The sequence below is a fragment of the Lampris incognitus genome, chromosome 6, assembly GCF_029633865.1.
Source record: "Lampris incognitus isolate fLamInc1 chromosome 6, fLamInc1.hap2, whole genome shotgun sequence".
Lineage (NCBI taxonomy): Eukaryota > Metazoa > Chordata > Actinopteri > Lampriformes > Lampridae > Lampris > Lampris incognitus.
Window position 1 is genome coordinate 28,922,136 of NC_079216.1, and position 15,236 is coordinate 28,937,371.

Sequence of the window (15,236 nt, forward strand, 5' to 3'; positions counted from 1 at the left end):
TATATCCATTAGATTAGTTAGGTTTAACCCCTTTTTCCATCCCGTCCCCTCTCCCCTAGCTCCAGCAAACCATTTAAGTGCAGTGTGTGTAAACGTGGCTTCTCCTCAACCTCATCTCTGCAGAGCCACATGCAGGTATGTTACATGTTTACTGTCTTTCATTATTGCTATTATAACATGCTGCAAATCTATGGCTGCTTTTTGTTCTTGTACTTGTGTAAACTCTTTTATAGACTAAATTACAGATGTCCTATTCAAAACCAAACAAATTTATCAAGATTTGATGTCACATAACAAACATTAATACATACGAATAATAGGAAGGAGGGCGTCGGGGTAGCATAGCGGCCTATTCTGTTGCCTACCAATATGGGGATCGCCAGTTCGAATCCCCATATTACCTCCGGATTGGTCGGGCATCCCTACAGACACAATTGGCTGTCTGGAGGTGGGAAGCCAGATGTGGGTATGTGTCCTGGTTGCTGCACTAGCGCCTCCTCTGGTTGGTCGGGCGCCTGTTCGGGGGGGGGACTGGGGGGAATACCACGCGCTACATCCCCCTGGTAAAACTCCTCACTATCAGGTGAAAAGAAGTGGCTGGCGACTCCACATGTATCAGAGGAGGCATGTGGTAGTCTGCAGCCCTCCCCGGATTGACAGAGGGGGTGGAGCAGCGACCAGGATGGCTCGGAGGAGTGGGGTAATTGGAAGAATAAATGGAAGTTTTTGATAACAAATGCTCAAAATGTTCTTTTTCCAGGCCTACCTTAATCCATGGATAGTCTTAAAGCATGACCGTGACATTAATTTGTGGCATTATCCATCTAATTTTTAATTCAAATCTACTGCTATCACATATGTCACTGTCGGTGATCTACTTGTGCTCTCGTACAGTATGCACTTGACATGCAGTGTTGGTTTTAATATGTCTATGATACTGACCTGTGGTATTGTTCAGCTAATTGGCAGTTTGAATTCTTACTAGTAGTAGAATATGCTCTTGACATGTGACACATTCTTCTTGGCTATGATATGGTTACTAGAAATGCCAGTAGGTTTAGTCACAAATATATCTGCTAATGGCTGACTCTCCTTTAACTCGGTCTGGATAAAAGTGTATGCTAAAAGAGAAAATGTAAATATACATAACTCTCTCGAAGCAGCAAATTATTAGCATGGTCAAGAGCAAAGGACAAATTCATTGTTCAGATACAGGCTTCTTGGTGTGAATGTGCTTGCATTGCATTGCTTCCTGTCTTCACTACTTTCTACCTCTTGCAGGCTCACCGCAAGAACAGGGAGCACCTAGCCCTGAGGTCTGAGAGGGATGGAGGGAAAAAGGGAGGAGGAGAGGGCGAGCTGGAGCAGGACTTGTATATGTGTGATTACTGCGAAGAGACATTTAGTCAGACAGATGAGCTGGAGAAACACGTCCTGACCAGACACCCCCAGCTGTCTGACCGAGCCGACCTGCAGTGTATCCACTGTCCTGAGATCTTCCTAGACGAAGCCTCACTGCTCACGCATATCGAAACGCAGCATGCCAACCGCAAACACAAGTACTACAGGGGTTATCTTTTAAATGCTTTTGAGATACATTTTTGGTTGTGCTACAGGAGTCTGAAGGCCTTGATTTACTTTGACACTGGGTGGGGAGTGGTCCGTGTAATAAACAATTGATGCTTGTCTAATTCTTTAATTACTTGGCTAATGTGACGTGATCCAAGCTGGGAAATGGCTCACCTGTATTGGATTGTTCCCTCTGCATCTCCAGATGCCCCGTTTGTTCAGAGCAGTTCCCCTCTGTGGAAGACGTCTACTGCCACCTGGACAGCCACCGTCAGCCTGATTCTTCCAACCACAGTGCTGCCAGCCCCGACCCGGCCCTGGGCAGTGTGGCGTCTATGAGCTCAGCCACTCCAGACTCCAGCGCCAGCCTGGAGAGAGGCTCCACACCTGACTCTACCCTGAAACCCAGTCAGGGTAGTGAGCGAGGACGTAGGAAAGCTAATGATGCTGGAGAAGAGTTGGGTCTAAGCCTAGGTCATCATGGTGGAGGTATGATGGTCTACTCAATCTTTTAGGAGAGACTTGTTCTGTGTTCAGTTTATCAGTATGTGACTATTGATAATGGATTTTATTTTATTATTTTTTTGTGAAAAGGAAAGGAAGGAGTCCTTTCAGCATTTTTCTAGATTTTGGTATTTATTGAGCCAGTAGGACTGAAGCAATGCAGATAACAGCAAAAACACACGAGAGAAAATGTTTACAGAATCCAAATATGGGCCTGTGGAGCCACACCTGTGGTTCAAGAGGAGGGGGACTTGGCCACTTCATTGATCCCAGGCATAAGCCTCTTTTGAGTACAGCCTTGGTCTAATAATTGAGATATGATTTCCAAGTACCTAAGTGACATGCGTATCTGTCCATCTCTCTGTGCAGGTGGAGGGGGGTGGGGCAAAGTGACCTACTCTTGTCCCTATTGCTCTAAGAGGGACTTCCATAGCCTGGCTGTGTTGGAGATCCACCTGAAGACCATCCATGCAGACAAGCCCCAGCAGAGCCACACCTGTCAGCTCTGCTTGGACACCCTGCCTACGCTCTACAACCTTAACGAGCATGTGCGCAAAGCCCACCGGGCCAGTGTCGGCGCTGTAGGAGCAGCTGCTGCTTTCCCCCTGCTGCAGTTCACCAATGTGTCGGCGTTCCACTGTAACTACTGCCCGGATATGTTTGGAGACATCAACTCTTTGCAGGAACACATCAGAGTGTCTCACTGCCTCCCTGGAGGGATTGTGGCTGGATCTACCACATTAGGTGTGGTTTTGTAATAGTAATGTGCAATGGCTGCTGCACACCAGCTTACATTGAAACTGTAATTTGGCTTATAGCTGTACCCTGTCACCAGTTTTGCCTAAAATAATTGTGTTGTTTGTTCAGTAACTACCCGCATTCAAATAAAACAAACTCGCCTACGTTATTGTCAGATAACCTGCGCATAAACCGCATCGGCAACAACCACCATATACAATCAACTTGCTGTCATATGATTGCTTTTTTTATTTTTTATTTCATTTCTTTTAGAAGGGAACCATGCATTCTTCTGCAATCAGTGCTCTATGGGCTTCCTGACAGAGTCTTCATTGACAGAGCACATCCAGCAGACCCACTGTAGCTCTGTTGCAGGGGGGGGAGCTGCATCTGGAGGAACTGTGGCCAAACTAGAGTCCCCTGTGCTGCAGGCTGCATCCCAGTCCTTCATGGAGGTGATATTCAAGTGTCAATATGTTCTGAATTGATCTTTGAAGTTGAGTGGAACTGAACAGAACTGAAAATAAAGTAAATGCAAATTGAAATATTCAAACTTATTGTACCAGCTCAATATACAAATAAATATATGCGTTGTACTATTTTCACAAGTCAATCAGAAAACCTCCATCTGAATTTGCAAAGGTACGAATAAATGCACAAATGATAAAGCAAATTGAGTACTAGACTACATGTGTTAAGGCAACAATGAATATAATACACATGAAATAAAATATTTTTCTTTAAATTTAACTCCTGCTTTGAGTTCAAAAACTCATTGTTGCTGGGCAGCCTTCAGTAACAGGAATCAAATGAATAAGCAGTACTGGTGACTTATTCATCACTAGATATTTGTATCTGCTATTTTGCACGTGTCTTATCATGGGTTTTTGCCCCATCTTTTCTGTCACTGTTCTTAAGTATACCATAGTATATCTCACTATTCAATTAAAAGGAAGCCCATTAAAATCTTAAAACAGTACAAATTGATATCATTGTCCCTGTGCAGGTTTACTCCTGTCCTTACTGCACCAACTCTCCCATCTTCGGCTCACTCCTCAAGCTCACTAAGCATATCAAGGAGAACCACAAGAACATTCCGTTGGCCAACAACAAGCGCCAGGCCAAGGTCGCTGACCTAAGCCCCGCCTCCTCTGATGTAGAGATCTCCTCCCCGAAGCGCCACAGGTTGGGAGGGGACTCCACTCCTGCTGCTGGGTCCAACGGGGATTACCCATGCAACCAGTGTGACCTGCGCTTCACAAGCTTCGAGGGTTTCCAAACCCATCTCAAGTCCCACCTAGAGATGCTACTAAGGCGCCAATCCTGCCCCCAATGCAACAAGGAGGACTTTGAAACTCAGGAGGCATTGCTGCAACATCTGACGGTGCACTACACCACCACGTCCACCCAGTATGTGTGCGAGAGTTGTGATAAACAGTTCTCCTCGGTAGATGACCTGCAGAAACACCTGCTGGACATGCACACCTTTGTCCTGTACCACTGTACTCTCTGTCAGGAGGTGTTTGACTCCAAGGTGTCCATACAGGTGAATGGGAAATGTGCTTTGTGGGGCTTGTTCTTTCCTGCTTGCTTTTCCTTCCACATTTGTCTCCAGGTTAAGCTGGGCAGTCTTATAAAAAACACCAGACGATAGATAAAGAATGAAAAAACAAATCTTTGTTTATTGGTTTGTTTGATGGTGTTTTTCTTTTTCTTTCCCGTTGTATGTATACCATCTATTTGATTATATTAAAACTGGTGGTGCAGTGATTAGTGTGGTCACCTCACAGCAAGAAGGTCCTGGGTTCGAACCCCGGGGTATTCCAACCTGGGGGGGGGTCATCCTGGGTCGTCCTCTGTGTGGAGTTTGCATGTTCTCCCCGTGTTTGCATGGGTTTCCTCTCACAGTCCAAAGACATGTAGGTCAGGTGAATCGGCCGTACTAAATTGTCCCTAGCTGTGAATCTGTGTGTGTGTGTGTGTGTGTGTGTGTGTGTGTGTGTGTGTGTGTGTTGGCCCTGTGATGGCCTGTTCAGGTTGTCTCCCTGCCTGCCTCCCAATGACTGCTGGGATAGGCTTCAGCATCCCTGCGACCCTATTTAGAATAAGCGACTTGGATAATGGAAAACTTATTTCCAAAGAGGATAAAAACAAGACACCAACTAATTATGTAGTTTTGTCTGCACCGTTCACTTTATATTTATTCTCATTTAAAGCTTCTTTCTTTTACTCGCTTCTTTGTCTCTTTATCCCTTCCTTCACTCCTTCTTATTCAGAATGAAGGAAGGTGGTATGTGATGTGTAAAAATGACTCTACAGTCTTGTAATTCAGACCACCATGTCAACAATTCCCCATTCCTCTCCCTGTGGTTATCCAGGTGCACCTGGCGGTGAAGCACAGCAACGAGAAGAAGATGTTTCGCTGCACAGCCTGTACCTGGGACTTCAGGAAGGAGACAGACCTCCAGCTCCACGTTAAACACAACCACCTGGGCCAAAGCTCAGCTCTGGCCGGGGGGCTCGGCACAGGTAAGACCCCCTCCCCCTTCCCTGACAGCAGGCAGTAGAAAAGTGAGGGTAGCAAAGGAAAATGATGGGTTTCATCTCAAGAACACTGGTGTTTTAGAGAGAGAAAAAAAAGCCTTCCCCAGTGCTTACAAGTCCATCGGCTTGAAAGTAAATACATAAGTGCTGTGAAATCAGCATTAAGCTACCTGACACCATATGCCTATACAGTTAGTTGTGGTGAATTTTTTAAGAATATTCTTTCAAATGAAAAAAAACAATTTGAGATTTCATGCATATATTGTGTGCTGTGCTATATGGTACATAGATAATTGTAATGATTATTACTGACAAAAGTAAAATGATGACAGTGATGATTACACATATTTAATTCTCTTGAAAAAGAGGCGGACTTCATCCAAGGGAAGAGCCAGGATCATCTGAAATGTCTTCATTAGCATCAATTTTAGGTGTAAGTGAGAAATGGAGAGCGATAGATTTATTGAGCAGATTACAGCGGTTACAGGTTTTCCAAAAAAGACAGAAAAAAGAAGAAAACTGACAACTAACCACTGCTGCCTGCAACCGTCTCACTGAAATGATTTGAATTTGAAAATCTCCAGTGAATTTTGGATGGCCTTCGTAAACCCAGGTCTCATGATGTTTATTTTTTGGTTCATTATTTGAAAAATGGAGAATTTCGGTTCCTGTCACACAGGGCTTAAACCACGGAAGTGCATCTTCTGTGGGGAGACGTTTGGGACAGAGGTGGAGCTCCAGTGCCACATCACCACACACAGCAAGAAGTTCAACTGCCGGTTCTGCGGAAAAGCCTTCCACGCCATCACGCTCCTGGAGAGGCACCTAAGGGAGAAACACTGTGTCTTCGATGGCGGGATCATCACCGGTAACGGGGGAGGTGCAGGCAGTGGAGGGAGCCATAATGGGACGCCCAATGGGGTCCCGCATTCCTCCAAGCGGGGAGGGGGCGGAGGAGCTGGGGGAAATGGAGGTACTGGAGGAGGCCTGGGTGGAGTGGAGAGGTCGACGGTGGTAGCTGCCGAACAGGCTGACCTCCAGAATATCCTGCTGAAGAGTGGGGTTGTGGGAGGAGGAGGAGGCCAAGGTGGAGACACAGTCAACAGCCACGAGGCGAGCGGCGGGGAGGAGGAAGTGGACAACTCGGAGCCCATGTACGCTTGCGACATATGTGGAGCGGCTTACACCATGGAGTCACTGCTGCAGAATCACCGCCTACGAGACCACAACATCCGACCGGGAGAGGATGATGCAGGTAATGGCTGCTTCCTTGTCAGTCATCATGCTCGTTTTGGTTTCATGAAAGGGTTATTTGGATATATGGTAGCACTCTGTCTTACTTAACTTGCTGATTAACAGGGAAAATCCTAGCTCGCAAGTCTTACTTGAAAATGTACTGTTAGTATTTTGGCATTTGTAATTGATACCAATGGCTATGAAACTGTAGAGGTTGCATGAAATGTGTAGGTGGAAAGGTAAAGGAAGAAACGTTTTTTTCCAAGATTGTGCTCAGAGAAGAGCTCAAACGAATTAACATTTTGAACGTATTATATAATTTTACTATGCAATTATGCTACGTATGCAGTAACTGTAATGGCGATAATAATAAACGTAATGATTATGATGATTATATATGTTAGGTTCTCGTAAGAAGAAGGCCGACTTTATCAAAGGGAACCACAAGTGCAACGTGTGCTCCAGAACCTTCTTCTCTGAGAACGGCCTTCGTGAGCACGCCCAGACGCACCGTGGGCCGGCCAAACACTACATGTGCCCCATCTGTGGCGAGCGTTTCCCCTCTCTGCTAACGCTCACTGAACACAAGGTCCTTTTAAATATATGGTCTCCTGTCGGTTTGTGTGTGTGTTTTGTGCATGTGTACTTTGTAAAAATCTCCGCTAGAAATCTCAGACTGTGATTAATTCAGAGATCCATTTAGAATAGCATGGATTTGAGCTTGGCTACGTTTAGACGTGAGCAGCTGAATGGTAGCAGTGAGGTAAGAATGTAGTAATTGGAAAGGCCTCAAAGGTATAACAACACAACAGTTTGTGTACACACAGTTTGTCTCTCTCCTGTGTTTACTAAATGTTTTTTCCTTAAATGTCTGCTGCTTTCTTGTGTAAGCATCAATGTCTGTATACCTGCCACTCTCTTTTGATCATGAAGTCTCTTTGGGCATCCTGAATTTAAATCAGAATATTTAAACACACACACACACACACACACACACACACACACACACACACACACACACACACAGACACACACACACACACAAATTGTCCCTTGAGAGGCAATTTGACAGCACACTACAGGAAAAGGCAAGCACGTTAAAAAACATATTAGAAATGGTAAAACAGAAGGTGGGTGCATAGCAGTCTATTCCATTGCCTACCAACACGGGGATCCATGGTCCGAATCCCCATGTTACCCTGGCTTGGCCGGGTGTCCCTACAGACACAGTCGGCTGTGTCTGCGGAGTGGAAGCCAGATGTGGGTATGTGTCTTGGTCGCTGCACTAGCGCCTCCTCTGGTCAGTCGGGGTGCCTGTTCAGGGGGTAGGGGAAACTGAGGGGAATAGTGTGACCCTTCCATGCGCTCCGTCCCCCTGGCAAAACTCCTCACTGTCAGGTGAAAAGAAGCGGCTGGCGACTCCACATGTATCGGAGGAGGCATGTAGTAGTCTGCAGCCCTCCCCGGATTGGCAGAGGAGGTGCAGCAGTGACCGGGATGGCTCGGAAAAGTGGGATAATTGGCCAGGTATGATTGGGGAGAAAAAGGGGGAACCCCCCGCCCCCAAAAACAAAAAAACAAAAAACAGTAGAAGGTGCAATGCGGCTGTAGTCGGTTATCACAGACACTGTAACACGTTCATGAAATAACAGCTCATTTCTGCAATGGTCATCAGTGTTTTATTCATATATGTTTTTACATGTGGACCCCAGGAAGACTAGCTGTGCTTTAGGGCACAGCTAATGGGTATCCTAATAAATAAACATATAAAGAAATCACTGTTATCACCAACTGTTCAGAGGTTAAAATTGCATGTTGCATAATGGGGAGGAGTAAATTATATTGTTTGAATTTCTGCATGTTCAGTCTTAAAGTAATTTTTAAATGGAAGTCCTTGATGGTAATGATAATGTTAATCTTATTTTAAGCGTAATTCAGAGACTGTTAAGACTTTCGGGTGACCATATTTTGTGTGTGTCTGCCTCTGTGTCTGTGTGTCGGTGTGTGTCTATTTTTCATTATTACTGATATCTCGTGTCGATAACCCAACTCTCCAGGTAACCCACAGTAAGAGCCTTGACACAGGGACCTGTCGGATCTGCAAGATGCCCCTGCAGAGCGAGGAGGAGTTTATCGAACACTGCCAGATGCACCCAGACCTCCGCAACTCCCTCACCGGCTTCCGCTGTGTCGTCTGCATGCAGACCGTCACCTCCACACTGGAGCTGAAGATCCACGGCACCTTCCACATGCAGAAGCTCTCCACCAGCTCCACGCTAGCAGGAGTTGGAGGGGGAGGTGGGAATGGCGGAACTGGAGGAGGAGGAGGAGGCGGGAACAGATCGGCCTCCACATCTCCCAACGGGCAGCTGCAGCAATACAAGCACTATAAATGTGCCTTGTGTCTCAAGGAGTTCAAGAACAAAGGGGAACTGGTGAAGCTGGATGTCAACGGCCTGCCATATGGCCTCTGTGCTGGCTGCATGAGCAGGTAGGCTATTGTTTTTTCTCTCTTATGTGGGCTACCCGTTGCCTAAATAAAATGCTGACATTTCTTTCAGCAATGAGAACAGACTTTGTTAGCACGTTTTTCAACACTGTTTTTGGTGACCATACAAATATCAAACCAGATATTGAGCCTTACTTCCATCAGATAGGGTCGGCTCTCTTACCACATCTTTTTTGTCCATTCATTGCATCATTATTTTTGGCTCAACCGTAGTACCTTGTTTAAATGGCAACACCATCTGCGTTCTTTTCCGGGTTGTACAAATGGAAAATCCCACTCAGCCGTTAGCAAAAAGCAGTGATGAGAGTTAGCAATGATGCCCGAGCTTCCCCTCCCTCAACCCCCACCCCCTACACACACACACACACCCATACATGCAGTTCCCTGACAGTATAAGCAGGGAGAGTGAGGAAAGTGTGAAAAGGAAGTGTAGAAACCTACGTCAAGTCACATGGGTCATAGTTTTTAGAAGGGCTTAGGAAAATAGCATATTGATGCTAAAACAGACATACTTCAAACAAAATTTTAATTTTCAGATTTGAATACATAGGGAACACTACTGGAAAGCCACAGAATGGTGTGAAAACCTCAAAACACGGGGATCGCCAGTTCAAATCCCCATGTTACCTCTGGCTAGGTTGGGCGTCCCTACAGACACAGTTAGCCTTGTCTGCCGGTGGGAAGCCAGATGTGGTCCTGGTCGCTGCACTAGCACCTCTGGTCGGTCGGGTTGCCTGTTTGGGGGGGATAGCGTGATCCTCCCACGCACTACGTCCCCCTGTTGAAACGCCTCCTGTCAGGTGAAAAGAAGCGGCTGGCGACTCCACATGTATCGGAGGAGGCATGTGGTAGTCTGCAGCCCTCCCCAGCTTGGCAGAGGGGGTGGAGCAGCAACTGGGATGGCTCGGAAGAGTAGGGTAATTGGCCAAGTACAATTGGGGAGAAAAAAAAGTGGGGAAAAAGCCCAAAAACTAAAAACAAAAAAAAAACACAAAAAAATGGACCCCACTCGTTAAGCCACCAAGAAATGTGTAACCTGTTGTTGTGAAAGATGTGAGAAGTGGGCTCAGCATTTTTCTATAAAACACACATGCACACACTGGCATGCATACATGGACAAAACCGTTACTGCTATGAAGAACAAACGTTAACTCAATCAACTACCAGACAAAACAAAAAACCTAATACTGTTTAACTGATAAACTCTGTTTGATCAGGGGCACCAATGGCCAAAGCCCCAGCCAGGGAGGTGCTGCCACGCCGGGGGAAGTCCAGGCAGAGAAGGCTGCAGCTGGACTTCGGTGTCCGGAGTGTGGGGTGAAATTTGAGAGCCTGGAGGACTTAGAGAGCCATGTCCAGACAGACCATCCCGAGATCAGTCCTGAAACCAGCATGGCGGGGAAGAAGGCTGAGGCATCACCTGCACCCAAGGTGAGGAAGAATGGAGGGTTGGTTGGGGGGTGGGGGAGACTCTTTAATATTTGGACCCTTGAATATTTGTAAATATCTGAAAGTCCTGTAACCAGCACTATAGACACGTGGCAATGTTTCAGTACAAGGTGAGGTAGGAGGGAATGATATCTGAATGAAATAGTGTTGTGTGGCGATAAATGAGAGAATACTCAAATAGTACAGATAATCCATAAAAACTCTGCATATGCACAAACACAGAAAACACAATTAAGCCCTGTTCATGTGCATTGTGTTGTTATTCCAAATATAATGTACTCAATTTAGCAACAGAAATGTGATATTTATTAGTATTACTGTTAGAGTACAATAAATGTACACTGCTCAAAAAAATAAAGGGAACACATAAGCAATGCAATGTAGCTCCAAGTCAATCACACTTTTGAGATATCAACCTGTCCAGTTAGGAAGCAACACTGATTTGTGAATCAATTTCACCTGTTGGTAAATTGTCTAATTTCCACCAGGTGGAAATTAGACAATTTGCAAGACAACCCCTATAAAAGGAATGGATTTGCAGGTGGTGGCCACAGACCATTTGCCTGTCCTCATCTTTTCTGGCCGATCTTTGGTTAGTTTTTCATTTTGCTAGTGCCCTCACCACTAGAGGTGGCATGAGGCGGTATCTGCAACCTACAGAAGTTGCTCAGGTAGTGCAGCTCATCCAGGATGGCACATCAATGCGTGCTGTGGCAAGAAGATTTGATGTGTCCCCCAGCACAGTGTCCAGAGCATGGAGGAGGTACCAGGAGACAGGCCAGTACACCAGGAGACGTGGAGGGGGCCGCAGGAGGACAACAACCCCGCAGCAGGACCGCTATTTGGTCCTTTGTGCAAGGAGGAACAGGAGGAGCACTGCCGGAGCCCTACAAAACGACCTTCAACAGGCCACTAATGTGCAGGTTTCTGCTCAAACAGTGAGAAACAGAATGCATGAGGATGGTATGAGGGCCCGACGTCCACAATTGGGGCCTGTGCTCACAGCCCAACACCGTGCAGCCCGATTGACCTTTGCCAGAGAACATCTTGGTTGGCAGATTCGCCATTGGCGCCCTGTGCTCTTCACAGATGAGAGCAGGTTCACACTGAACACATGTGACAGGCGTGAGAGAATCTGGAGACGCTGTGGAGAACGTTCTGCTGCCTGCAACATCCTCCAGCATGACCGGTTTGGTGGTGGGCCAGTGATGGTCTGGGGAGGCATATCCTTGGAGGGCCGGACAGACCTCTACGTGCTAGCCAGAGGTACCATGACTGCCATTAGGTACCGGGATGAGATCCTCAGACCCATTGTCAGACCATATGCTGGTGCAGTGGGCCCTGGGTTCCTGCTCATGCATGACAATGCTCGTCCTCATGTGGCCAGAGTGTGTCAGCAGTTCCTGTATGTCGAGGGCATTGATGCTATGGACTGGCCTGCACGTTCCCCCAGACCTGAATCCAATCGAGCACCTCTGGGACATCATGTCTCGTACCATCTGCCAACGCGATGTCGCACCACAGACTGTCCAGGAGTTGACCGATGCCCTGATCCAGGTCTGGGAGGAGATCCCTCAGGAGACCATCCGTCGTCTCATCAGGAGCATGCCCAGACGTTGTAGGGAGTGCATACAGGCACGTGGAGGCCACACACACTACTGAGCCTCATTTTGAATCGTCTTGAAGAATTTCCACAGAAGTTGGATCAGCCTATGTTCTCATTTTCCACTTTGATTTTGAGTATGATTCTGAATCCAGACCTTAATGGGCTAATGATTTTGATTTCCATTGATCATTCTTAGGTTATTTTGCTCTAAACACATTCCTCTGTCTAATAAATAAAGATTTTCAGCTGAAATATTTCATTCATCGAGGTCTATATTGTGTTTTTAGGTGTTCCCTTTATTTTTTTGAGCAGTGTATTTGCAGTCTGCCTTGATGAGGATTAAGGGGAATGTTGTGCCCCCTAATCCACACTGCATTGACATAATAACCAAGAGACTGATCCTGCCTTGGTGTGGCCTTGGTTGGTGAGTCCAGGAAAAACCTCTTTCTTAGAAGAGCCTTTCTCCTGCGCATCAGATAAACTGCAGCATAGATGTAAAGTCATTTGCTAGGATGCAAAAACATTTCGTAGGAGATCCTCTTAAAAAGGGTATTTCTGGAGAGATTATTACAGACCTGTGTGTGTGTGTGTGTGTGTGTGTGTGTGTGTGTGTGTGTGTGTGTGTGTGTGTGTGTGTGTGTGTGTGTGAATACGCATGTACATGCTGTGTAGATGTGTTATGTAGATATGATTTGTACCGTTTTCATGTTTCTGCTTCTGCATGTGCACTTGTGTGTGTCTGTGAGCTTTGTGTGCCCCCTCCCTTTAGTGACTCTAAGCGTGTGTTGCTTGTGTGGTTGGGAGACTGTGTTATTACGTGTGTTATGTGCGCGTGTGCCAGCTGAGCCCCATTGGGTCCTCTGGCAGGGGCGTGCTGAGGCATTGTGGGAGCGGTTCGCTCTACTTGATATTGACAGTCAGACTCCCCTGGACCTGCTGCATGCCGGTGTGTGTGTGTGTGTGTGTGTGTGTGTGTTTGTGTGTATGAGGCAGTTCCAAGGGACCGTCTGTCTTACCTGCACCTTTGTTTCTGCTAAGTCTAACAGCACAAAGCAGACAAAGTCAGAACTTTGTGTGTGTGTGTGTGTGTGTGTATGTGCGTGCGTGTGCGTGCGTGTGCGTGCGAGCATGCTCATTCTAGCAGGCTGAAGGTAGCAGAGATAGTGGAAGAGGGGCCTTTGTGTATTTTGTATGTGTTTGTGCATGAGTGATCACCGTGTGCTGTGAATGGGTAAGCAGAGCCTGTCCTCCCTCTGTATCTCTTTCCTTTTTTATTTCTCTCACATCCCCTACCCCCCTGTATTTCTGTCTTTTACTTGCTTCTGTTTCTCTCTGTCTCTCTTGTACCTTTGCCCCCCCCCCCCCCGTTTCATTGTTTCTTTCTGTCGAGTTCTCTTTGTCACATTGTGGCAAGGCTGAGCTACAGCCGGGCTCAGCGACACACAAACACGGACAACGATGGCTCTTGAGGGCTCAGCAGCCCGTTTATTAAAACAAAGACTGATAAAAACACTGAGGATGGGCGTCCAGGTAGCGTGGCGGTCTATTCCATTGCCTACCAACACAGGGCTCGCCGGTTCGAATCCTTGTGTTATCTCTGGCTTGGTCAGGCGTCCATGCAGACATGATTGGCTGTGTCTGCGGGTGGGAAGCCGGATGGGGGTATGTGTCCTGGTCGCTGCACTAGCACCTCCTCTGGTCGGGTCGGGCTGCCTGTTCGGGGGCGGGGACTGGGGGGAATAGCGTGATCCTCCCATGTGCTACGTCCCCCTGGTGAAACTCCTCACTGTCAGGTGAAAAGAAGCGGCTGGTGACTCCACATGTATCGGAGGAGGCTTGTGGTAGTCTGCAGCCCTCCCCGGATCGGCAGAGGGGTGGAGCAACAACCTAGATGGCTCGGAAGAGTGGGGTAATTGGCCAAGTACAATTGGGGAGAAAAACCATTTAAAATCGCACACAGTCGGGGAGAGATTTACTGGGGTCCGTGTCTCTGCTGTCCCCCTGTCCCGTGCGCTTCTTCGTTTGTGTCGTGGATGCCATTTACTCTATCTACCCCAAGTCATGTAGGCTAACTTAGGGTAGTTGGCTGACACCCCACTGCACCACATTCTTCTTTCCATGAACCTTCTCCCTCCTTTTCGTTTCTCTGCTCCCCTCTGCAGCAGGCCCACAGTGTACATACAGTGTGTGACCACACTCATTCTCACAAAGTCTCTGAAGGCTTTTGGTGGTAGATTAGTGAAAGTCATTATGGGCGTTGCATTTCTTTTGCAAAGGAGATTTTAGTACATCATTTCTCCATATATAATGGAGCAGATAATGGATATTATCAGTACTGCTTTAAGTTTACATGGTTTATGTTTGGGCACCCCAGCAGAAAACTCACCCACGTGTGTGTGTGTGTGTGTGTGTGTGTGTGTGTGTGTGTGTGTGTGTGTGTGTGTGTGTGTGTGTGTGTGTGTACCATGTTTTTCTATCCTAATGGGGATGTTTGGTCCCCATTAGGATAGAAAAACCAGAAACCGCCTACCTTGTGGGGCCATTTTATGGGACCCCACAAGTAAAAGGGTCTATGTAAGGGTTAGGACTTGTTTTTAGGGTTAAGGTTAGAATTAGGGTTAGGTTAAGGTCAGGGTAAGGGTTCGGGTTAGGTATGTAGTTTGCTTGGTTAAGGTTAGGGTTAAGGGCTAGGAAATGAATGTAGTCAATAAGGGGGCCCCACAACTATAGATTTGCAAGTACATGTGCGTGTATGTGTGTGTGTGTGTTTGTGTTTGCTTTCCATCCAATAAAAATATACCTTACTTTGTTTCAAATGCCGGATGACTTCTTGTGTGTTTTTCTGCCCCCCCCCACACAGAAAAAAACCTACCAGTGTATTAAATGCCAAATGACGTTCGAGACAGAGAGAGAGATCCAGATCCATGTCGCTAATCACATGATTGGTGAGTCAAACCCAGCTTTTCAAGTCTTCTGTGTGTGTGTGTGTGTGTGTGTGTGTGTGTGTGTGTGTGTGTGTGTGTGTGTGTGTGTGTGTGTGTGTGTGTGTGTGTGTGTGTGTGTGTGTGTGTGTGTGCACGC

General features: G+C 46.8%; 1 protein-coding gene across 5 annotated transcripts in view; it reads left to right on the forward strand.

The window, feature by feature from the left end:
• The window catches only part of znf423 (zinc finger protein 423), a 291,640-nt gene that overhangs the window by 124,574 nt on the left and 151,830 nt on the right, over positions 1–15,236 (forward strand). For 4 of the 5 annotated variants that reach the window (XM_056282729.1, XM_056282730.1, XM_056282732.1 and 1 more), the window contains exons 7-18: positions 60–135; positions 1,282–1,559; positions 1,775–2,058; positions 2,443–2,817; positions 3,085–3,266; positions 3,818–4,357; positions 5,190–5,340; positions 6,035–6,610; positions 6,996–7,180; positions 8,649–9,082; positions 10,318–10,531; positions 15,016–15,100. In XM_056282729.1, coding sequence (XP_056138704.1) covers positions 60–135; positions 1,282–1,559; positions 1,775–2,058; positions 2,443–2,817; positions 3,085–3,266; positions 3,818–4,357; positions 5,190–5,340; positions 6,035–6,610; positions 6,996–7,180; positions 8,649–9,082; positions 10,318–10,531; positions 15,016–15,100 — 3,380 coding nt within the window. The remainder of the gene's footprint in view (positions 1–59; positions 136–1,281; positions 1,560–1,774; positions 2,059–2,442; positions 2,818–3,084; positions 3,267–3,817; positions 4,358–5,189; positions 5,341–6,034; positions 6,611–6,995; positions 7,181–8,648; positions 9,083–10,317; positions 10,532–15,015; positions 15,101–15,236) is intronic. The other variant, XM_056282731.1, reaches the window with a different exon arrangement.